Source organism: Dermacentor variabilis, chromosome 9 (genome assembly GCF_050947875.1).
Source record: "Dermacentor variabilis isolate Ectoservices chromosome 9, ASM5094787v1, whole genome shotgun sequence".
In the NCBI taxonomy this organism is placed as follows: Eukaryota; Metazoa; Arthropoda; class Arachnida; order Ixodida; family Ixodidae; genus Dermacentor; species Dermacentor variabilis.
In genome coordinates this window covers 8843573-8868128 of record NC_134576.1, presented here as the reverse complement: position 1 = coordinate 8868128, position 24556 = coordinate 8843573, and the positions used below count along the sequence as shown (strand labels likewise).

The 24556-nt window shown below is 49.2% G+C and overlaps 1 protein-coding gene across 7 annotated transcripts in view; it reads right to left on the bottom strand.

Annotated features, from left to right (window-relative positions):
- Nucleotides 1-24556, bottom strand: part of LOC142558600 (uncharacterized) — a 473120-nt gene that overhangs the window by 4952 nt on the left and 443612 nt on the right. Inside the window, exon 22 of one of the 7 annotated variants that reach the window (XM_075670754.1) lies at nucleotides 2580-2728. The exons of 5 other annotated variants lie outside the window; for them this stretch is intronic. In XM_075670754.1, coding sequence (XP_075526869.1) covers nucleotides 2580-2728 — 149 coding nt within the window. The remainder of the gene's footprint in view (nucleotides 1-2579; nucleotides 2729-24556) is intronic. One more of the 7 variants, XM_075670757.1, reaches the window with a different exon arrangement.

Here is a 24556-nt window from a genome sequence, read left to right as displayed (position 1 = left end):
GATATTGTTTTCTTCTCATGAGTACATTACATGCATTGAAACAGTTTCTTCCGTATCAGTAATAGTGTCAGTATCAGTAACTATGGCTCAGGTTATGTGGGACAACCTGTATAGCATATCAGGATGTCAATTGCATGCATGCATGGCCTGACACGGATGATATCAGTGCGATGACATGAATGAGCATGTAATGACATGTAATTCTTTTCGTGTCTTGCACACCTGTCTTGTCACATATATCCTGATACATCCAGTCAAAGAAATGACCACAATGCCATTACCTATAATCACTTATGCAATTCACGACAATTACTTTGTGACATACAGGTCATTCATGTAATGCATGTCATTTCATTAATGTCATGGATATCCTGATACACAAGTTGTTAAAAAATGGACCTGACATGAATGACAATCGTGTCATAACTTGGATGACATGACATGCATGTGTAACATGAATGACTGATATGCCAGTTATAACATAATTGACATTAATACCATATCATGCCACGACATAAGTCAAGCCACGACATAACTCCCATGAATGTTATGTCATGCACGACAAGAACATAAATTCACAACACATATGCATGCACGCACAGCATGAAATTATTACCATGAAAAGAACTTATGCTGATCCAGTGGACCAAATTTTCTATTAACTTGGGCCAATGGGTATATCGTCCCGTTCGTAATGCCATGATGGTCGTTGTGCCTCTGATTCCCGCATGCTACCTGCGCTCGAGCCAGGTGCCATGTGTACGAAGATCTTGTCGAATTTTTTGAAGCAGTTGAAAAAAAATCCAGGACCTTCAAGGACCTAAGCGCACCCTGAGCATAGATGTGGAGGGCTTCGGATGACAGTTGTGCATACTGTCATGGTGATTTCACACAATGGTGCAATCTTTCAAAAGTGGCTAAAAGCAATTCAATGCAATGCAGTACCAAATGGCCATCCCTTGCTTGATTAATGACCTTATCTGAGTGCTTGTGCATGCAGACTTTCACACAATGCTTCGTTAGAATGCCAGGGTAACACCTGCAGGCAAAGCCATCCAGTAACATTATACCGTCGAACCCGGGTATATCGAACGCCCAAAAAACGCCTATCAGTTTGACATAGGGCATCATTCGATACAAGCCTGCTAAAGAATTGGGTGTCATAAAAGCGCATACCATTTATAAAATCACTTCACTGATGAAACTAGCTTAGTTTCACATGAAATAGTCCTGTATTTTCTTCTGCTAGGGCAATTTCACAGCCTACGACGCACGCACATTTCCACATTCATGCAGAGGCGCCGAACTAGTGCGAGTTCACCAATCACCTCGGAGGATGTGAGCAAAGGATCGCCGCTGCTTTCCTCATTGTGCCTACTTTCACTTGTGCTCGGTACGATGTCAGCAATGTAGTCTTTGTTTTTGGGCTCTCCCGTGGTTGCGACACCATCATCCGTACTCACAAACTCGTCGCTAGTTGATTTGTCAACAGCTTCCGGAAAGTCTGACAGCTCGCTCCAAGTTTCGGCAAAACTGGCAACTGCTTCGCCGCGCTCATCAGAATTTTCAGTCCCCACTGGGCACGCTAGCCCGTCTGAAGCAATTTCAGACGAAACACTCGCACACAGCCGTGCGCATGCGTCGGGTGCCATGGACGCTGGGATGTTTGTCCACTTTAGCCCTAATCTCCCCATTATTCTTCAATATTGTGCTGAGAGTGCTTCTCGGAATCTTGCACGCTGTGGCGACATCCTACTTCTCACCGTGTTCGACTCGATTTACGATTTCGAGCTTCATGACAAAACTCAAATTCTGCCGCTTTACACAGCAACACTGCGGGAGAAGGCCCACAAGGCGCTAACACAATGAACCAGAAAAGCAGCGAGACAACTCGCACTTGCGCCATGATGAGGGCACAAGAGCCTCTGATTGGCTACCTGAGCAAGTGCTGCGGACAGGCCAGGACCATCTTTTGCAGGGGGGGTGTTGAACGGTTCGTCTGACACGGCATGGTAGGGAGAGCGGTTGGATGGAGCCGCGCCCCCGGGTTTCCCCTCTGTCGCGAGGGAAAGCCAACTTCTGGGGGCACTTTTGTGCCTCTTAACATTCAATATATCGGTAGTCATAGCTATTTCTGTTCAATCCAAATGTAATTTTTGCTATATATACTCATTGTGACTATACTGTGTTCATAAATTGTTCGATATACAGAATAATTAGACATAAACGGGTTCGATATAGTCAATAATAATAATATTTGGGGTTTTACGTGCCAAAACCACTTTCTGATTATAAGGCACGCCGTAGTGGAGGACTCCGGAAATTTTGACCACCTGGGGTTCTTTAACGTGCACCTAAATCTAAGCACACGGGTGTTTTCGCATTTCGCCCCCATCGAAATGCGGCCGCCGTGGCCGGGATTCGATCCCGCGACCTCGTGCTCAGCAGCCCAACACCATTCGATATAGTCAGGTTTGACTGTATTGGCACATGACTAATGCTGCAGGAAAAATAAACATTTGATTGTTAGTGACATTCTACGTCCCTTCTTTATCAGAGTAATATTTTGCACACATGACCTGTGCAGTGCAATTTCTCTGCCATGGCTCAACCTGGTGAGAGGCCCTGGCCAAATGGCATAAGGTTTCAGCCCGCACCTGCAAGGGTGGTGGCAGGTATCCTCCATACATGTGGGGGGGGCCAAGGGGCAGCAGGGCATCTTCGGGACCTGCAACAAAAGCACAGTAATCATGACTGCTGGAGCTATCAGCCACAGCTAGAGAAGGTGTAATTAGTGTACTGGCACCCAATGGCACATGAAATTTATAGGGGCGTTACTCAAGTTTGCACGTGCATACCTGACCCTTCTCTGGATCACACTGCGCCAGTCACTTACTAGCACGTTTGCTGCAGCCTTAACACTTAGAGCTGTGACCCCTAACCCACTGTTTGCAGCAAGTTGTGACCATGGTGGGCCTTATGGTGTTTATTCACTTTAGTCATACACACCGACAATGGCACCGACAACAGACACCTACAAAACCAGAGTGGCAGAGCGTTCCGCACAACTGAGGCAAAAACCGGAAAATGGGGGAAACACACAAGAGGCCAATAGTGACTCAGCTCAACTAGCGTGGATCCACTCTCGGGCCCTTGGGCAGTCAGTCAGTCAGTTGCAAGCTCATGTCACAAGGGTGAACCACACATCTCCCAAGTGGTGGAGAGCTAGTCTCGCTAGTTCGAAGAAAGATGGGCCTTGGCTGCAGCGAAAATGTTTTAATGAACTTTTTAATAATTTTATGACGTGCAGCACAATAGTTGAAGTAGTTTGTGCAACTATATTCTTGTTCTCAGTCTTGAATAGACGCTAGCACCTCCTTGTTGTGTCATTAGTTTTGGTTTCGATACCCCGTCTGCAAACCCTGTGAACGACTGTGCCACTGTTGTCCCCATGTATATAATTGGGCGTAGAAATTAAAGGGGATCATTCATTGGCTTATGGCTGGCTGGCTCTCTTCTTTGTCATTTTGCAGGCCGCGATACCACATTGGCAACGGGGGTTCGAGATCATTCTAATTTTTTTTCTGCAGGCGATATCTCCCCTGCAGCCCCGCCGGCCACGTCATTGGTTTTTCCAGCCTCGCTCCACCGCCACCGTTTCTGTCTGCGCAGGGCCACCCACCGGTTCCATGGCAGCAATGCATGTTTGACACCTTTCTTTTTTCATCCGGAGCATCTGACTTCCTGCCAGAAAGACGCAAAGCCCTCCTGTTACACAGCCTGGGAATTCAAGGTCAGCGCATTTTCTTTGCTCTGCCATCCTACATTTCTGATCTCACCCCGCGGACTTCTACCGCGACAGCTTCTGTTGAGGCCAAAAAGTTGCCCACTGCCCCCATCATTATACGACCAAACCGTTGCTGCGCTAACGCACTATTTTGCCTCGGCAAGCAATGTCATCGTAGAACGCCATTGCTTCCGTCGCCGTACCCAGCAACCAGGCAAAGATACACGTCGCTGCTTTAAAAGAGCTTGCTGCTTTACAAGAGCTTGCTGCTTCATTGTCGCCTTTGACGTCTCCCATTGTGATCAGTTATTAGAAGGCATCACATCACAGCACAGCAACTGGAGCAGGCCACTCAGCAAGTTTGTGAGCTTGCACCTGGAAACGTTCAGCAGTTATTTATGAGGCATTTGGCATTCAGGGAATACCATGCGGCTGCGCTCATCTCCCCGTCGGTTTACTTCCCCTGAGCGCTCTCGCAACTCGAACAAGGCGTAACCGCACTGTTTTAATTGCGGTTCCGCCAGCACCGCCCCTCGTAATCTTCCTGCCCAGCACAAGGTCAGCACTGCTTTGACTATGGCCGCCTTGGGCACTTCCACTCAGTCTGTAACAAGCGACAGCGTCATTACACTGTTGCCATCAGTGAAACAGACTGCCAGGACCCGCCCGATGATGCTGAATGTTTAAGTGTTCTTACAGTGGTCGATCCTGCTGAAGCTGACATTTTCGTTGACGTTTTCGTTGCCGGCAAGTCCTTGAAGTTTCTTGTCGACCCTGGATCGTCTGTTTCCATTCTGGTACAGAACATTTTCCAGCAGTATTTTGTTGGCGAGTCACTTCTTTCCACTCTGCGAGTGAAGCTTCTCGATTACTCTAAGCGCTTCATTCCCATACGTGGTTGCTTCTTCATGGAGGCCATGTTCAAGGGATGCACGGCCTACCTCTTGTTCTATGTTGTGCCGAAAGGCACATCCATCCTCGGAATTCATGCGATCAAGGCCTTGGACCTGCACATTGAAGAGCTGTCTCTGCATCGCTGCGAGACAACGACCATGCCAGCAACACTCGACGTGGCCCAGCTCTCAGGCCTGTCTCACCACCCAAACCTCTTCCGAAGACCCTGCCTAGTGAGTTTGGCTCCCTCTTTGCCCCAGGCCTTGGTCTCGCCAAGGGTTTCGTCTATCGGATCAAGATCTGACTCGCGGTGCCTCCTGTGGCATCGAAACTATGGCGCCTCCCACTGACACTCCAATCTCAAGTTTCGGAAGAGCTCCGTCGGTTGGAAGAACTGGATGTCATTGAGCGCGTTAATGCCTCGGAGTGGGTGTGTCCCCCATCGTCATGGTAAGGAAGGATGGCGGCATTGGACTCTGTGTTTACCTCCAGGCATAGAGTTTCTCACTACATTACCTAGAGGGAAATCTGGCGCTGCTGCGCTGTGGTATGCATGGGAATGCCGGTATATTGTGGATTCGGATTGACATCGTTCTCGTAGACACAGTACACCTTGAAGACGCGCTTGGCAAGTACCGTTCCGTCTGTCACAATGATTCATTTTCTACTAGAACAGCACATGGAAAGCTGTTTTAGCTTTATTATTACGCGAAAACATGTTTTGTTTAACTATGAGAACTTGTTATTGTGTGTATGACTACATGTTACGTAAAAAGTATCAGCGGGCCGCTAAAGTTGGAGGACAGACGACAAGGTTCGCGCTCGCTTTGAAACATTTGGTCGTCTGTTCTTGCTTTTCTTCGCTTGGTCATGCATGGTGGGTGAGTAAAGATGTAATATGCGTGAATGGAAACATTTTATGAAGATTTTACTTTGAGAACGCGTTATTTGCGTAGCCATATCCACGTTTTAGACGAAGCCTCTTACAACACCAGCCAACACGAGCCTCGCAGACACATATACCAGCATTCCCATGACGGCACGGTGCCCCCTTAAGAAACTCCCATAGACGGTGGCGCCAGATTACCCTCTAGGTGTTATAGTGAGAAACTCTATGCCTCCAGGAACCTAACAGAGTAGTCATCGTCGACAGCTTCCTGCTTCGTCACACTGAAGAGCTCCTGAACAGCCTCATCGGTGCCACTACCTTCTCCAAGATGGATCTTGCATCCACCTACCACCAGGTTCTACTGCATCCTTAGAGTCGAGACTGCATTCGTGACTCACGACAGACTGTTCCGTTTCAAGGGGGGTATGCTTTGGGCTGGCATCCGCCCCCACAGCCTTCCAGCAGTTAGTGTCGCAGATTCTCAAAAGGTGCTTCAGCGTTGTGTTCTACATTGAAGATATCACTGTGTTTGGCAAGACCGAACAACAAGAGCCCCTAACGAACTTGGCCGCTGTTCTGCACCGCATCGAGGCAGTTGGACTCGAGCTCAATCAAAAGTGTACCTTTTGCATCGAAGAATTGTCTTTCTTGCGCCAAAGGGGCACTGCCCAAGGCATCTTACCGCTGCCAGAGAGAGTAAATTCTATCCTGAACACTCCCGCTCCTACTGACGCCACTGGTTTGCATTTGTTTCTCGGCCTAGTCGAGTACTACACTAAGTTTGTTCCCTGCCTCGCTGGCGTCGTGCATCCAATGCGTGCTCTGCTCCGCAAGAATCATACCTTCATCTGGAGCGATGTCATCGACGCTAGTTTTCGGAAGGTCAAGTTCCTGTTGTCCACCAAAGTGCTCCCGATGTTTGATCCCACTCTTCCGGTGGTTGTCTCCACGGATGCTTCCGACTGCGGCTTTGGTGCCATTCTCCAACAAATGGATAAGCGCCAGCTACGCACAGTCGCCTTCGCATCTCGCACACTCTCCCCAGCAGAGAGGAAGTATGAAGTTAGTGAACAAGAAGCAATCACGTGCGTGTGGGCCGGCGAGCGTTGGCACACATACCTCTGGGGACGGCACTCCACACTTCGTACGAATCACCCAGCCTTGGTCTCTCTTCTGTCGTCTCAAGACTCAGGAAGACACCCATTTTGCATTGTACGCTGGTCAGAGCATCTTCTGTGCTACAACTATACGATGGAATACCGCAAAGGGTCAGAAAATCAAGTTGCGGATGCACTGTCCCTCCTTCCAGTGTCTGTTTCGCAAGAAGATGCTTCGTTCAACGAAGAGGTCGTGTTTCTCATTGCTTCACTCGGCCTCACCAAAAAACAGTTCCAGCAGTCCCTGCGTGAAGATGCTACCGTGAAGCAAGTCAAGGCTTAGGTCATGTTGGTCTCTCCACAAGTCTATGTCGGGTGAACTTCAACCATTCTTCGCCGTGTGCGAAGAACTGTCTGTGGTCAACGACCTGCTTTTACGTGAGAAACGGCATCATAGTTCCTCGTTCCCTTACCCCACAGGTCATTTCCACCGTGCACAAAGGCATGACTTCATGAGAGTGGTTTTGGTGGCCTGGCATGGCCAAGCATGTGAAAATTGCCATCCACAACTGCCCAGCCTCCCAGGCCAGGACAGCAGTAACTCTGTTGCAACCTGTTTCTCTGCCAGAGTGTCCATGGCAGAAGGTCACCATCAACATCTTCGGTCCCATGGAAAGAGCGCTGCACGATTGCAGGTTCACTATCACCTTCATAGACTACTTTTCCAAATGGCCTGAAGTACAGTTTTGCAGTGAGGTGTCGACGTGCACAGTGAAAATCTTTCTGCTCTCAGTATTTTCTCGAGAGGGCTACCCCGACGAGATCGTGTATGACAATGGGCCTCAGTTTTGTTCCTGAGAATTCAACCAGTTCCTGAAGGATCGTGCCATTCACCTCTCGCACTCTTCGGTGTACTACCCCCAGGCGAACGGACTTGTAGAACAATTCAACCGCGTTTTCGGGAACTTCGTGCAGACAGCTTTGCTGGAACATTGCCCAGCGGTCATCGAATACCTTGGCATCTACCGGTGTACACACCAAACGTTACCACAGGAGTTGCCCCGGCTTTGTCGCTGCATAGAAGGCTGCTGAGAACCCGCCTGGATGTTGCCGTGCACCCGTCGTCTTCCTTCTTCGAGCACCCAGTTACTGAGCTCTGTCAGCTGCGTTGTTGGGTGAAGCATAAGCAAGAGAGCAGCAAGAAACGGAAAGACTTTCGCCGAGTGGCGAACAAGACTAACATCGCAGTTGGTGAGTTTGTCCGGGTGACGAAACACTCCGTCACCTTCAAGGGAGACTCTTCGTTGGGCAGTCCCTGCAAAGTGCTGGAGCAAACGGATAGCCCTCTTTCTGCCTCGGTGATGGCAGGACCTGGAATGTATCCAAGCTTGCCAAAGTCCCTTCGGGTCCCCGTACTCTGTGTCCAGAGGAAACCTGCAACGCGCAAGGGGCTAGCACACCGAGGTTCCCGTCATCGGGGAACCCTGGGCCAACAGCTGCTTGTGAGGCATCTCAAGTGGCGTCTCTGCCTGCTCCTGTGGCCACCCGTGCTGCTCTCGACCCAGAGACGCCTGAGCCGCAAGCAGATGCACCTCTCCCTGCTGGTGGGCTGCGGTGACTGCACCTCCATGCAGCCAATCTTTGCGATGCAGGCGATGCTCTGTCTGTTCGCCACCCACCGACCTTGGCTGGCATTTCTGCCGTGCTCCTAGGCAGCGTCAGGATGCCCCTACTTGCCGCTGGTCAACAATACGCCAGAGGTGACCGTGCCACAAGGGGAGCAGTGGCTGCCGCTGACAACAGTTACAAGGACGGCCACTTCATCATCGACATCAACCACCTCGTCCAATATAAATGTGCATCCGCCACCAACACCACTCCGTGGGATCGATGACTGCACCTCAACGCAGCCATCTGGCTCGCTAATCTTTACAATGCAGGTTAGTAAATCATATACGGTAGAACCCCGCTGTTACGTTCCTCACTGCTGGGTTTGCCCGGCTGCTATGTCGTTTTCATCTGGTCCCAGCATAGCTTCCATAGGATCCAATGTATAAGGAATCCCGCTGTTATGTAGTAGCTGTGAAAACATTCCCGCATGATGCGTCGCAACCCGAACCCGCCTGGGGTATAGTAGGCAACGCGCTCCAACCGCCATTTTGGTTTTTGACGAGTTTTGACCGGGCTTGGCTGGGCTTGGCTATGGAACTGGCTGCAAGAAGCCGCACGCCAGTTCGAGAGGCCGCCAATAGATGGCCATACGTGAAAAATGCTGTCACTATCACTGTGATTACGGTCACCGCATGGTTTGTTGGACGGGTCGACTCACGGAGGAAGGAAACTCGGGAGAGGCCCTGACGTCACTCTTTGTGAAGCTATAGCTAAAGGGAAGCCGGAAGTTGGTGCTGTTCATGGCGTTGCTCCGCCTATCAGGCCAGCTCTCCTCCCTTGTTTACATTTCTCACGAAACCACGCCGTGCTGCATGCAACCAGGCTGCTCGGACGCGCGCGCTCAGCAGCAATACTAAACAATCGTTAGCACGTTAGCATGATTACGCCAAACAGGGCAAAATTTCCTGCGGATATTCCTTCGTCCGTTGCCATTGCCGTGGCGTGGTGACGACGAGGATCACGAGCTGCATGATGCCGGGAAGTTGCCAAATCCTAGCTTTGGAGAAGCCGTCGCGGCTCTGGACCTCCTCCGCAGGTACGTCGCACCTCACAGCGACGCTGACAGCAATGTGGCCTTCCAGGCTATTGAGAAACGTGCGGCAATTTCTAGCGAGCGAAAGAAACGGCAAGCCACCATTCTGGACTTCTTTAAGGTCTATGCGCTCTGTGGAAATAAATTGTCTATAGTTGAAGCTGCACTTTTTTCATTGATTTTCGGAACTTTCCTCACTGTTGCGTTTTCCCGGCTGTTACGTTTTTTTTCCCTCGGTCTGGTGAAAAACGTATGAACGGGGTTCCACTGCACCCTGTTTGCGAAAAAATCAAATAACTATGTTCTGATGCAGTTCCCCAGCCCGCAGTGCTGTTTTGCCATTGCCGCTGAGTGTGCTTGTGTAATTCATTCTTTGCTCATGTCGTTGGGAGACAGTGAAACTAACCTTGGTCCTGACGGAAATGATGCTGTACTGGCAGAACTTCAAAAATAACCACAGGTCGAACCCAGCTAATCAGTGAAGTGCAGAGGCTCAAGGCCCAGCTAAGTACCACTGATAAAGCAATAACAGACTTATGCAAACGAATGGTTGATCCATAAACACACTACCAAGCTCTCCTTCCCCTCTGAAATAACATTGAAAAGACTCAAACCGACACCAGCAGCATGACTTGAACAATTGAAGAATTAGTAACCCGCCCAAATGACGCCGAAAACAGATCACGTCGAAATAACATAATTTTCTATGGTATACCTGACTCTAATGACAGCAAAACATGAGCCGAATCTGAAGAAGCAATCATTAACTTTTGCCGAAATAATCTGGAAATAACCGTGGAAGCTCACGACTGTGGGGTTCTCACACCCGTGCTCTTGGGACAAAGGAACGACAGTACAGTAGAGCAAACAATCACAAGGGCATTTATTGCACCTTTCATAGATTGATGCCAGCTAGCCGAGTTGCTATCCACAAAACATGCCGATGGGCGCGCGACAAATCTAGAAGTCCGACTCACCGCGACCAGATAGCGAGCGAATATGTTTGCCCCATGCTGGATCCCAACGCCTGGTCGTTCGCGTGTACGGTCATGTGAACGGTGGCGCGTTCGAAGGCGGCCACGCGAGACAGTCTCGCAGAAGCTTGGATCGGCGCACGCGCGGCACGGCACGTCCGCACTGCTTGCTGTCCCGAACCAAAGAGGAAGCGCCTTGTCTTTTCGGCGCCCGAGTAACCACGCCTGAGCGGTGGCGTTAGCAGCGCAACACTCATGCCCTCTCTCGCACTGCGCTTGTACCACTCCGACCGCCGCTGGCGCCAGGCCACGCGGCGAAGCCGCACTGCAAATGGGACCGTTGCGGGAAAAACAACATATCAGGGGACGCGTGAGAGTCGCGCATCCCCAACGTCCCCCCAACCTTAAATCACTACATATTCTGGCGAAACATGTCACACGCTCTAACATCAATGCGTGCTTCGTGAACAAGCTGGTGCATGCAACATTGGCTGCGCCGAGGAAATGTCCACACGCTGTCCATAACATGCGAGCCGACATTGTCCCTGGGTACACCACTGGCGTCCGCCGGTCACAGCAGCAGCTTTGCAGACTCGACGGCGCAGTAGTTGGTACGAGCAAGCGTCGCTCGCGCTGACGCGCCCTGCTGGCAAGAGCTGCCACAGCTGTCGGTGACCGCCGGCTCTTTTGTACGCCACCAAGGGTTGTGAGCTGGATACAGGAGGCCGCCAAAGTCGCTGCGCCGAAACTGGCCACAGCATTACCATTGCCCTGGGTGGCTAGATCGCAGTCCGGGGCAGCAGCGCAGACGATGTGCAGGTGACAGCAAGCCAGGGGTGACTCCAATCACGCTGCATACACTTAACACACTCGGCAAACACTAAAAGTAGTGCAAGGGAGAAGAATTTTGTATGCGCATCGCCCACGTGGTACGATGTTCAACTCGGCTAGCAAAAGATCGGGCAGCTACTCAGATGCTAAGTTCATGTGAACGAAGCTCGCTTCCTTGAGTCGAACGAGCAATTTCAATTCGTGCGAGGCTAAATATAATGAGGGAAGCAAATTGCAACGCCTCAACACCACGGTCCACCAGGTTGTGTTCCTCCACATGCGACAGGCAGCTTCATAAAGCCTTAGGCCTAAAGCATCGCTACCCTGACAACAACCGGCATCCAAAAACAACACCCAAAATGAGCGCAAAACAGGCAGCCGCGAGGAGACATCAGCTCTGTTAGGTGGTCCTACCTCACTCGGTGCACACAGCATCCGAGTTGACGGCGCCCACCGTCCCAGACAGTGTCGGAGCGCCCGGTGCCAGGCCGCAATACCAGTCGGCCCGTAGTAGCACCCGTGGCCCGCGGCCACCCGGCTCCCAGAGCCGAGACTTCATCCGAGTCAAAGAGATAGAAGAAGCTATTTACATAAGAAATTTGGACCACCCACGAGGCTTCCGCACTCACTCGCTTCAGGCTTAGCAATGCTCCGCGGGCACTAAGCCTCGCCCTCCCAGGATGCAGACCATGTGGCTCTCGTACCGATGAATGGCATTAAAAAAACACTTGCGAAAAGGCTTAGCATGTTGACATGTTCAAACACACTAAAGCCACCGTCGCCTCGCTCAAGAAAGCATGCCGCCAACGTTAGCGATCAAAATCCGCGCTAGCCCTATGCTTCGGTTCAAACAAAGGTCTCGAACGAAGCAAAACTGTTAAATCCATCGTCCGATGCCCCAAGAGCCCCACGTTGGGCAGCCAGATGTGGGGTTCTCACACCCATGCTCTTGGGACAAAGGAACGACAACACAGTAGTGCAAACAATCACAAGGGCATTTATTGCACCTTTCATAGATCAATGCCAGCTAGCTGAGTTGCTATCCACAAAACATGCCGATGGGCGCGCGACAAATCTAGAAGTCCGACTCACCACGACCGGATAGCGAGCGAATATGTTCGCCCCATGCTGGATCCCAATGCCTGGTCGTTCGCGTGTACGGTCACGCGAACGGTGGCACGTTCGAAGGTGGCCACGCGAGACAGTCTCGCAGAAGCTTGGATCGGCACACGCGTGGCACGGCACGTCCGCACTGCTTGCTGTCCCGAACCAAAGAGGAAGCGCCTTGTCTTTTCGGCGCCCAAGTAACCCCGCCTGACCGGCGGCGTTAGCAGCGCAACACTCGCGCCCTCTCTCACACTGCGCTTGTACCACTCTGACCGCCACGGGCGCCAGGCCACGCGGCAAAGCCGCACTGCAGATGGGAGCCTTGTGGGAAAAACAACATATCAGGGGACAACAAGACTTAGAAAGAGCTCATTGCCTCGGTCGTCATTCTGTTGGTAAGAATCGTCCCATAATCAGGAATTGCACGCATTACAAAACTAAAGAAGCAAATGGCCATAAACTAAAAAATACTAACTTTGGCATTGGTGAGAGCTTTTCGCATTGTGTTCGACAGGCACCAAAACAACTAATTGCATTTGCAAAAGCTAGAAATGGCAAGTTTTCCTTGAGATTTAAAACCCTTCACATCGGCTCAAAAGGTTACCCCTTCGATATTTCACCCAACGCCATTAAAGAAATCGCATAGCAGTCATTCCATCACCATGCACCAGCAAAACATCAGCGCATGGCACTAAACAATCTTCGCTCATTTTCCGTGATATTCACCAACACCCGCAGTTTTCTTTCAAAGTGTGAACTCGCACTGAACGTAGTTTCATCACCTGAGAGCAAAGTATTGATACTAGCTGACACTTGGTTGAACGTTTCAGACGCCGAAATCTTAACCGACTTACCCAAATTCCACGTGTACCATAACGATTAAAGGGTGTTTTATCACAGGTGTATCATGCTCTTTTGTACACACCACATCAGAAATCGAATCATTATGGCTTATTTGTCATGCTGCCCCCATAACAGTGCTTCTTGGCGTTTGTTACAGGCCACCACAGGCTAATCCTGATTTTTGTCGGCATCTGAACAATAGCCTAACACAACTTGTTGCCACTTACCCAAATAGCGCATTCTCTTCGGTGACTAACTATCCGGACATTGAATGGCAGAATCTAGGTACTTCTTCAATAATGTGTCACGTGGAGGTCAAGAATTTTATTGATGTATGTTTAAATTTTAACCTCAGTCAGCTAGTCTCAGAACCAACCTGCGTTGTGCAAGAAACCGCAAACATCCTAGATTTGATACTAAATAATGGCCCTGAGACCCTACCATCCATTAAGGGGGGAAGTGGGTATTCTGAACTTCATTAAGAGCCCCATTACCAAATTTGATGAAACTGCACAGCCTTGTTCATTTGTTTATGCTGATTCCAAGTATGCAGTTGTTTTTAAGACATGCCAATTAGTTATAATGTTAACTGAAATTAATTAGCATTGTTTCTGGGAACAATGGAGCACAAACTACTCATCGAAATCTTGCTTTAGGCACATAGCTGGATACTAGGAACCATAAGCTTCACAATAGTAGGAATAGTCTCTTGGTATAGCAGTTATTAACAATTATACAGCACACCAAAGCCTTCTGTTCAAAATGGGTTCAAAGTTGCTGTTTAATGTACAGACAATGAAAAAATATTAAAACGGAGATACAAAAATCTGGTCCTACCAGTGTGTGCATTATTCATGTAGCTCAGGACTGCAACAAAAATTACAATTCTATGTGCACCGATTACTGTGAAATCGCACCCGGAAGGATGCAAATATTCAAAAATTCATGTTTTAAGGAAACGTAAAAAAATGGACAAGCTAATTTTTGTTCAAGTATAACAAAAAGTATTGATATATCGACATATCTAAATGGTGAGTAGCCTCCAGGGATGTAATCTGTCTGCCTACAGCTACCCAAATGGCGTTTTTTGAAGGCTTGTCGCAGATTTTCTGCAGATGCAAGCTTGCGGGCGGATGCTGCTGTTTGCCGGTTATCTTTCTTGGCCATTCTCATGGTGTTCGGTAGCCCCGGGTTCAAATGAAGCTCCTGGAGTATGGCAGATGAAGCTCTGTCGACCCCCGAATTAAATTTCATTACGGTCTCAGCCACAGCAGCTTAAACAGCAAAAATCGAGGCATGCTGTTCCTTAGGTGCCAACGCCCAAATCATGGAATGTAAGCATTCATCAATGTTTTAGGTCATGCTGCGCTGGCACCTTTGAAGCAATTTTTCTTCTGAGATGTGCTCATACACTGGTAGAAGGGCTTGACAAACATGGACAAGCAAATTATATCGACGCTTTGGGATGGGCTCATTTTTTGCTTGCGCAGCATTCTGACGGCACCAAGAGTCTGGACCAGATGGGCAAAGACTGCTTTGAAACCTCGTCGCTTGATGTGATGTGGTGATATGTTGCCATCACATCCTTATGCATAGCCTCCACATCCCCTTTGTTGGAATTTAATGCCACCCAGTGGCATAGCTAGGTCATCTGGCACCCGGGGCCCATAGGTCTTCTGTTACCCCTCCCTTCCCCCACCCCCCGGTGTAGTCGAGGAAGGCGAGGATATCGACAATTTCCGGGTTTCAGCACCGGTACAGCCGCCTTGGATACCGCGCGCGTCCCCCTGGTCCCCCTCTCCTTCGCTTTCTTTCCAAGAGATCGCGAATGCAGCTGGTATTGGCGGCGAGGAGTTACGGAGTCGCCATCTATCGGAAGCGCCTCGCTGGCGTTGTATGAGGGATCACACGGCGCGCTCCTCATAGGTTTTGCTGTCAGCGCTCACTGAAAACACCACGTGCGAGCTCTCCCGGACATTTCTGTAAGTGCTTTCGAAACGAGAGAAGTTTTTTACTGTCTAAATAATAATCTTGGGGAAACTGAAATCACAGAATCGTTTACAGATGCTATCTTTTTACCGAGTACATACGCACAGTGAACGCCCCTGTGCATGGTCGCCGCGATGGAGTCCCGAACCGGCATCTTGCGTGAAAGATAGGCAAACGCTGAGAGCAAACTATGTGAAATATGTTCTTGTAGTGTTTGTATAAATAAATGGAGCGTAATAGAGTGAAGCCTCAATGCAGCGATCGCACAGCTTTGCAGCGACAGACTGCGCGTCTGCATGCTTGTCCGCGCAGTTTCGCTTTCGCCGCGTGCGCACTTTCGCACCTTGCCATGAGCTTTAGGCCGCAGAATATGAGCATTTGACAGTATACAATTAAGCAACCATTGTTGCGTGGGCGCTATCAGAGCTGTTCAAAAATAATTTCTTTGTAGAGACTTCGACGCCTACGGGGACTGTGATGTGCCGTCGCGACGATTCAATCTTTCTTTGTTTTCTAAATTCTTCGACGTTTCAATATTATTTCTCGAGTTGCGTCGCACTATATGTTTATCAGTGTTCTCAGCGTGCGATTTCCCGCTGCTTCCTTTATTGTAATCCAGTGCATTAATTCATAACACAAACATGACCATATGCCATGCTTTCTTTTAATGTGCTTCTTACTGCTCCCTTTCCACTTCAGTGAACTTGCCAGTATCTATAGCATCGACAAGTTCATAGACCAAACCGTCATGACATTAGTCGGGCAGTGGACTCGGGCGAGGGTCTCAGTGCGCGTTTTTCAAACACCGCAGACCCGGCGCCGTAGCAGAAACCTTCCTCGCGTCTGTGCTTGCTGCATACCCGAGTTGTAGCCGATGACTGTTTGCCGGTTTTATTTTTCGCGAGCCAAGCTTCACGCAGCTCCTTGTCCTGCGGCTACGTGTGAATAAGGCTGACACCGGGCTCCGTTGCGTATGCCCGGCACTCCGGCCCCGAGCAGTAGCCTACCATGTTGCGCGCCTTCAAAGGCAGCCACTACCTATTGTAGTGCTTTCAATCGTTGTAAAGGAGACACTCGAAGCGGGAAAATCTCGCTGCTAAATGAGGACCGCAGCGTACGAGGGAACTTAAACTCTCGTTTTCCGCTCGCTTCGGCGCTCTCGAAGTAGCCGACGCGGCCGCTATGTCCACGTGATACCTAATAGCACGTCACGCCGACGGTGGCGCCAACTTTTCTAGTGGTGCATCTCGAGGCCAGTACACGCTGTTTTTTTCTGCGCCAAATAACACAGGGTGCTGCACTGATAACTTGTGATAAGCGCGTGTGCACATCTTCTGTCAGACTGTAAGGCTTGGCAACCAATACAAATGCGGCATCGTGGAAAATACGCGTCACGTCACAAGTAAAAAAAAAATTTATAAAGTTTTAACCATGTTTTAACTACCAATTTTAGCGGCAACATTTCATTTGCAAAATTGAAGGCCGACATTCATATCTTGCCCAACAACAACTTCACAAAAATCGTCGTAGGTACTATGGCCCGCAGTATTTTGCCTGTGGGCAGCCCTGAACGAAAATGAAAATTAAATTGTGTCTGAGTGACGCTGATCTCCCCACCATATTAGAAAAACGGAAAACGCCACCTGCCTCCCTGCTGCGCGGGCGCCACTGTTATGACAATTACGAGTTCTCTTCATTCTGATCAATAAAGCCTTGTTTTTATTTGCTGCTATACGGACAAACGTGATTATCCAAGCTACGGTACCACCAAAAGATTGGGAACAGAATAGAGCACGCTTCGCGTCGATTCTTGGCGTCAGCATAAAAAAAGAAAAGACCGCGATGAAGCCCGTGCCAGCGAAACCTGTTGGTCTGCACTCGCAATGGAGAAGGTTGAGGGATCAACCTCACTGGTTTAGTATTTCATATTTCTTTCGCTACTGCCATACTGGGCGCCGCCCGCAGTGCCAAAGTACTGTAGAGTGTAGCCCCCAAAACGAATTTGTTTAAGTAGCTTTTGTTGAGTTAATAATATGACTTCGAGTCCTCAATTCTGGAATTGAAGTGCTTCCTCTATAAGTACTAATTGAGGGACTATTAAGGACATGGTTATTACTTATCTGCCATATTTTTCACGCTACCGAATTCCTAGTAATCACAAAGACACATAACTTCATAGAATATTGGGAAATATCCTTACAAAATTTACGCTTTTTTTTGTAAAATTCTGTACAGCCGACACAGACACTGTACTTGTGACATGAAGTGACACAACAACAACAGTTTTCTTAAACGTTCGAGGGTAAGAAGGAAAGCGTGAAACATAACGACAGATTTCGCAGCGGCTTCTCGGAGCACGCGGGAAAGGGGAAGTAAAAGCGAGCTGAACATTGCGGCGCCCACGACTATACAGCCTGTCGAGTCATACGCCGCCAAACTCTTCGGCCGCACCGAGTCTGAAGACGATCCAGAGAATCCCATTCGCGACTTTTGACGGCCGCACTTATGCAACGTCACTCTCAACGAACGCTTCGCCGTAAACGCGAGCGCCGGGCGCGTTCGTTGAACGCCCTCTTGCTGCTGTCTTTGTTCGTCTTCGCTGCGCGTTCTGAACGGCAGAGGGACTAAAGAGCCTTAACGCCCTACAACTCCTCACTGTATGTTTAGCGACCCCTGCTCCCAGCACCAACGCACGGCATGAGCGCACCCCACATGAAACGTTCCGCTAAGGCGAATAGCTTAGCGACCATTTTGCTAATTAATTTTTTTAGCCCGCACATTCGCGCAATTATTTCGTGGGGTGTTGATAGAGCTGCAGCTGACAATTCTTCAGCGCAATGCATCGGGTACATGATCTCGGGCTACTGGATACCGGAGAATTTTTGCCATTTGCGCCCAGTCGAGCCGGCGGAAAGAAGGGCGTCTTCAGGCGTATGACACCCCCCCCCCCCCTCCCACTGGCCCCTTGCACCCGGGGCCCACGGCCCCCCGGCCCCCCCTGTTGCTACGCCACTGATGCCACCCATAGTAGGCACCGAGTTTGGTGATCAGGTCACCCGTCAATTCTCCTTTGCCACCAAGTGTTTCACAAGCAGAGCACTTGTGTTTGGTAACGAGAGCGTGCAAAGCAGTCCCCATCCTTTCTTGGACGTGATTCACGCAATCTTCCTTCTCGACTGGCACAAAGCCATACACTTTGGATTGTCTGAGAGCAAGAAATGCGCGACTATCACCATCTGAGAGTACTGTGGTGCATCTGAGTTCGTGCAGCTGAAGTGACCTCTGGAACCAAGCACCACTTCAACTTCCATCTCCCCTGCTTTTTTTTCTCGGTATTTTATTATTTTTTTTGCGCATATGGCTTGCCTTCCAATCTTGGTAGTCCGGGTAAGCAGGTTTCGGGCCGCGCACACACATCTAGCACAGAAGTTGGTCGGGACAATGTAGCCGAGCACAAGTCCGGAGAACAGTTCGATAACCGTGCCGAATCCAATGTGCAACGAATGGCCGCGCGTCATCCATGAGCCATCATAGGATACCACTACATTCCCAGAGTTCGCAAGTTTTAAGTCATACAATGACTTCACTCATAGCCCACATGCGCCTATCAGCTTTTGGGCAGCAGACGACGCCGGCGCCAGCTTTTGCTTGAGATAGCCTTGCCGCGTTTTGTTATGAAGCCCACAGTGCGAAATATTCGTTGCAGCAAAAACGTTGTTCATCGCTGTTTGTCGATTTCCAGTGCTAATCATTGCACAAGCAGCGAGAATATTCACTATGAAGGGGTGGACCGTTTTGCTGCTTCTCATGCGCAGCGAGCTCTACTTGGAAACAACATTGCTGTAGTTTTCACAAATGGAGAGAAGATTGACGACAAGGCCGTATTCTCGCTCCTCTGAGTCAAAAGCCACAGAGAATGCACTTTAGACGTGAGACCAAAGTGCTTATCACTTCCACACTGATAACATAAAAGCGTGACTCCATCTCCGCTGGCCTGTCCGCACCGTCGTTGACGCTCATACACATGTCCAATTTGCCCTTTGTTGCCGAAGTTCCCGCCAGTTGTTGGAGGTTTTCCACTGCTTGCTTCTGCCATTGGAGCAATTCTGCTGGCTGCACCATCTTTGTGTCTTGCCGAACGCAGCTCGTGCGATCACTATCGGCCAGCGACGTCATTGGGCGTTGTGGTTAGCTTTTCAAGCACGTCCGGGCGCCTTAGCAGACGATGCCAGCCACCTAAGCCAATTGCAGGGCTTTATTTAGTCATGTGCACTGAATTGGCGAATGGGGTCACACACCGAGACTTTTTTTCGGTGCAGTATTTCTAAATAGCAAATAGGGGGACAAACAAAAATTTGGCGGGATATTGAAGAAGAGAAGTAGTTCATTCCAACACGACCAAGATGGCCGCGACAGCATACGTCGTTCGGCAGCAGCGTGGCATGAAAAAAGCCCCCTTTCTGTGCTTCTTTCTGTCAAAATATAGTTTGTGACGGTTACATAAATTGACATTGCGGCTAAAATATTGATCCATGATGTGGGAAACTTAGTCAGAACATGCGGCAGTGTTTGCATATTATAAAAATACTGTCAAGAAACCCATTTTTTTCATGCTTTTTTTTACCCGTGTCCCCCCTTAAAGGGACCCTGAAACGCTTTTGACGATTTTCTACAAACGTACTGAGTCGTTAGAGTAGGTCCTTCTGATTATTTATTGACACATCTAAGTGCTCTGCGTAAAGCGTGTAATTTATTATAAGGTTCTAAAAATGCACATCGCTGCCGATCGCAGCGCACTGCTCGGCGGAATTTTAAGCCGCCCCTACCCATATGACCAAATTCACCCACATGACGTCAGTGGGGCGAGCTATCCGATTGGCTGACGAGGGCGCGTGATCGATAATTTTTCCAACTTTATGGTAAACAAATGATCTTCGTAATAGTTGGAATGTTAGTTAATTTGTTTTTATGATAAGAAAGTAGCATAAAGAGAATGCACAAGAACAATTTTTCAGTACATTAAGCACTTCCGGCACACAGCAAGTGTCGTCTGCTTGTGTTTCAACGTACTCCATTTTGACGAGAGCTCCGCGGTCACAGTTGGTCTCAGTCTTTTCGCGAGCACTATGATTCGACTTTGTTGCCTTGCGGACTGCAAACGTAGCGACTGGCAATATGTCCAGCTGCGACATGGTTTCCCTCTGCAAGGCAGCGTACGAGCGAACTGGCTGCTGCGCATCGGACTACCGCTATCCGATCGGCGCCAGGATTTGCGCGTTTGTGGCCGCCACTTTACACCGGAAGATTACTAACGCAACAGCGTTTCGCGAGTCCCGTATAGGGCAAACGTAAGCGCAAGGGGACAGGGTCTGGCCGCTTGACTGTGCCGTAACGGGATGAGCCGAGATGAGCAGAAGGGCAAATGTGAATGGTCTGCACGGTGCAGCCACCTGGTGGCATAGAGCGCAACCATGCACAGTAGCAGCAACGAAGCGTATTCTTCTTTGCTGCTGGTGCGTATTTTTCGCAGGAGTGTAATCATCGACACGTTGTTTTTATAAATGTTTAAAATGTTTTACACTTGGTTAGAGCAATATTAGCGCTTTGTTTGGCTGGTTAAGCGCTGCGCCAACAAGTGTCTGGACCGTGTAGACCGATCAGGCCGCTCACGTACGTCTACGCCAAAGTTCCTTCATCAGCTTGAGTTTATGCCTCCAGTGATTTGCCGAAATGACCAGCTTGCCTGTGGTTAACGGAATACCAGACACGTTCGGCGCTACGACAGAATGCTCGCAACGCACGCTGCGTCGATAGCTCTCGCTTGGGGTCGACAGCCAAGCGGCTAGCGGAGAGGTCTCGCGCGGGCGGGGGCGGGCTCCAAAACAAACGGAAGTGGACGATGTGACGTCGAATCGTGACGCAGGACCAGTGAAGGCGGAGCGTAGCCCCGCTCGCTCGGCGAACGAGTTGAGGAGGAAAAGCGTGGATGGGGAGGAGGGTAACTTCTAATCGCTTGTAGCTCCATTAATACGTAACGCTTCACTCAAATTGTGGTGCGAATGTTCTACTTAAGCTGTATCCTACGCGTCTACAAAATTTGTCCGAACCGTTTCAGGGGCCCTTTAACTAGTGTGCCCTGTAAAATTATGGAACACGTCATATAGTTACAAATTATGAACTTTTTGAACTCATGCAATTTCTTCCATCCCTCATATTGGGATTCGTAAGGGCCTCTCCTGTGAAACACAATTAGCGCGTTTCCTTCACGACGTGCACGCTAACCTTGACCGTAACATGCAGACTGATGCCATCTTTCCAGATTACACGAAAGCTTTCGATAACATTCCGCACCATGGTCTTTTACTAAAACTTTCACAGCTAAACCTATATCCTAACATTCTTCAATGGATTGAACAATTTCTAGAGAATCGTTCTCAATCAGTCTTTGTTAAAAGCCACCTGTCTAATACCTTTCCGGTCACATCAGACAAGGAACTGCCCTCGGTCCTCTTTTATTCCCAATATATATTAACGGAGGCACTGCTGAGTGAGATTGCGGAGGCACAGGAATGGGCACAGATCACCAGGCTGTCCAGCACACCTGCGAGCAGATGGATCCTACGAGAAATCGGCGTCGTGTCTCGAGAGATTGAGTGTAACAGCCACGGGCTAACACCCGACCAGAGGAAAAAGATCAGGGTAGCCCCCCCTGCCCACGAATATGAACCCCGAGCACAACATTGACAGAACACTTGCCAAAGCACTCCTCCGACAGGTAGCCGTTTCCGGGAAAGCATGCTGCTTTATGGACGCAGCCAAATATCCTGGCAGACGAGCCTATGTAGCAGCGATGGTCAACAAAGATGGCACGGTCATCAATGGATGCACGGTCTGCACTGATAGTCCTGAGGGGGCCGAGCAGGCGGCCATCAGCCTTGCACTCCTAGGAGACGGTAAAAGATGCGTATACTGCGACTCCAAGAGGGAAATTCTGTCCTTCGGAACAGGGAGTATATCCCCGACCATCGGCAGAATACTTGGTACTCCTCACCCCACACTACATCAATTGGTTCCCGGCAAACATGGGACCATGGGAGGGGCCGCTTCCTAACCTCAACGAGACAACACACGAGGCCGCACGAGACCTAACTCACCGTGCGAGTCCGGACTCCCTCTCGGCAGGATGGGGGAGCGAGTCAGACCCCCTCGTCACTTACAACGATGTCACCCAGCACTATAAGTTAGTCAAGAGAACTATGCCGCTACCGCATAAAGCACTCAATAAAGCACAAGAAGTCACGTACAGGTGGCTTCTGACGGGCACCTACCCATGCCCGGCCTTCCTGCACGATATCTTTCTGGATGCGCACCCTCACAATGCGTGTAGCTTTTGTAAAGATATAGCTAGCCTTGCTCACATGCTCTGGGGTTGCCCCCTGGCGCCGGGGGCCACCAAGGAAGAGTGGGACCAAGCTCTACGCAGCTTGGACCTTGACGCACAGCTCTGGGCTGTCCATCGCACCCGCGACACGGCGGAGAGGCATGGCCCCTCTGTCCCCACGTGGGAGCGGCCTGCTGCGCGCTAATCGCACACACCGAGGGACGTCAATAAAGTTGTTCCTCCATCCACCTATCCATCTCCTCCTTGCCCCCCCCCCCCTCCCGAATGTAAAACTGCTCGCGTATAAGTCACTCATCGGACCAAAATTAGAATATTCATCTGTCGTCTGGAGCCCGCACCTAGCGTATTTAATGAATGCATTAGAAGCAGTTCAAAATCGCGCCGCTATATTAATTCATTCCTCATACTCGTATGACATCAGCATTTCATATTTGAAAGCTAAGTCCGAATCGCAGCCCTTTTCATTGCGTCGCCGCATGGCCAGTCTCACCCTTTGTCATGAAATATTCTTCACTCAATCAGCCACCTTGTGCAACAGCTGCAACACGCACATCTCACCGCACCAGTCATCAATTTCAGGCTGGGCGTCCCATGATTGCGTACTACTACTTCTTTCACCTTGTTTTTTTATCGAGCAGCTACAGTTTGGAACGGCCTTTCCTGGGACATCACCATCATCGCTTCAACATCTTCCTTGCTTGTTCATTATATAAGTAAAAAATCCCCTCTTTATGTAATGCTCCACAGAAAGGGGCCTTTAAGGTAATAAAGCTGAACTGAACTGTTGTGGCCGACCGGGCTACTCCCGACCCAGACCCCCCCTGAACCACAACCGGGGCTGGCTCTTGTTCGCGTCCAACTGCCACGAACAAGACAACCTCCAAAACGTTACGGTGACTATGTGTGACAACTGTACTAGTTTTTTGTGTTCTTCTTGTATAGGCTATGTTGTTTTGAACATTGTGCAGGATCATTTTCTTTGTCCTGCCTTTGTATAAATCAGGTGATAAACAACTTCCAACTACAGGCTGATATCTCTCACACCTCAGTCATGCAATATGTTAGAGCACATTATTCAAAAACATATAATTGGATTCCTTAACTCTAATGGTTAACTAACATCTGCCCAGCATGGTTTTCATCGTGTTTATAGCACTGTAATGCAATTAGCCAATTTTGTTCGTAATATCGTTCCTAACATAGACCTAGGTAATGAAGTGGATGCCATCTTTACTGATTTCTCTAAAGCTTTTGACTCTGTGATTCATCCTAAACTACTCGTAAAATTAAACGCCATATTCAATAATCTCTGTCTTGTTTGTCGGATAGCCAGTTTTCTTCGCTATCGCTCACAATTTGTTTCTTTTAACTCAGTGGAAGCACTCCTGTCGATGTTACATCAGGCGTTCCTCAAGGATCCGTATTAGACCCTTTATTATTTCTAACATACATCAAAGATTTACCTTGTAGCACCCTAACTAAAGTCTTTTAGTTGGCGTGCAGATTTATGCAAATAGTCTGCGTATTAAATGAATCTATTAACTCCAATTCATGACCACCACTGTCTTGCCCAATCCCTTCATGTCTTTCTGCGCGTGGCGCAAAACGTGGCAAATTAAGATCAATTGTAGTACAGTGCAGTCCACATATAATGATATTGAGAAAGATGAAAAATATGATTGTTATAACCAATGATCGCTATATCTGGACTGCAGTTATTAAAAAAATTTCAGAAAATAAAAAACGCGGAACATACTTTGGCAGCTCTGAACTCGAATTCGCTACTTGCTCTAAAGAATAGATGATGTAGAAAGTAGGCTGTGAAAAACAAACTTTATTTCTAGCGCCAATGGCCATGCCAAGCGTTAGGCCTGCCGAAATAGTCCGAAATCTGCTTTTGCGGCAGCTTCAGCTTCACAACCGCCGTGTGCATGGATTCCAGCTGCTGCGCGAACACTGGCGGCAATCCTTTGGCATGCATAAAATCAATTAAGGAGTCGATCGACGACAGTGCACTTTGCGTGGACATCGTGGTCGGG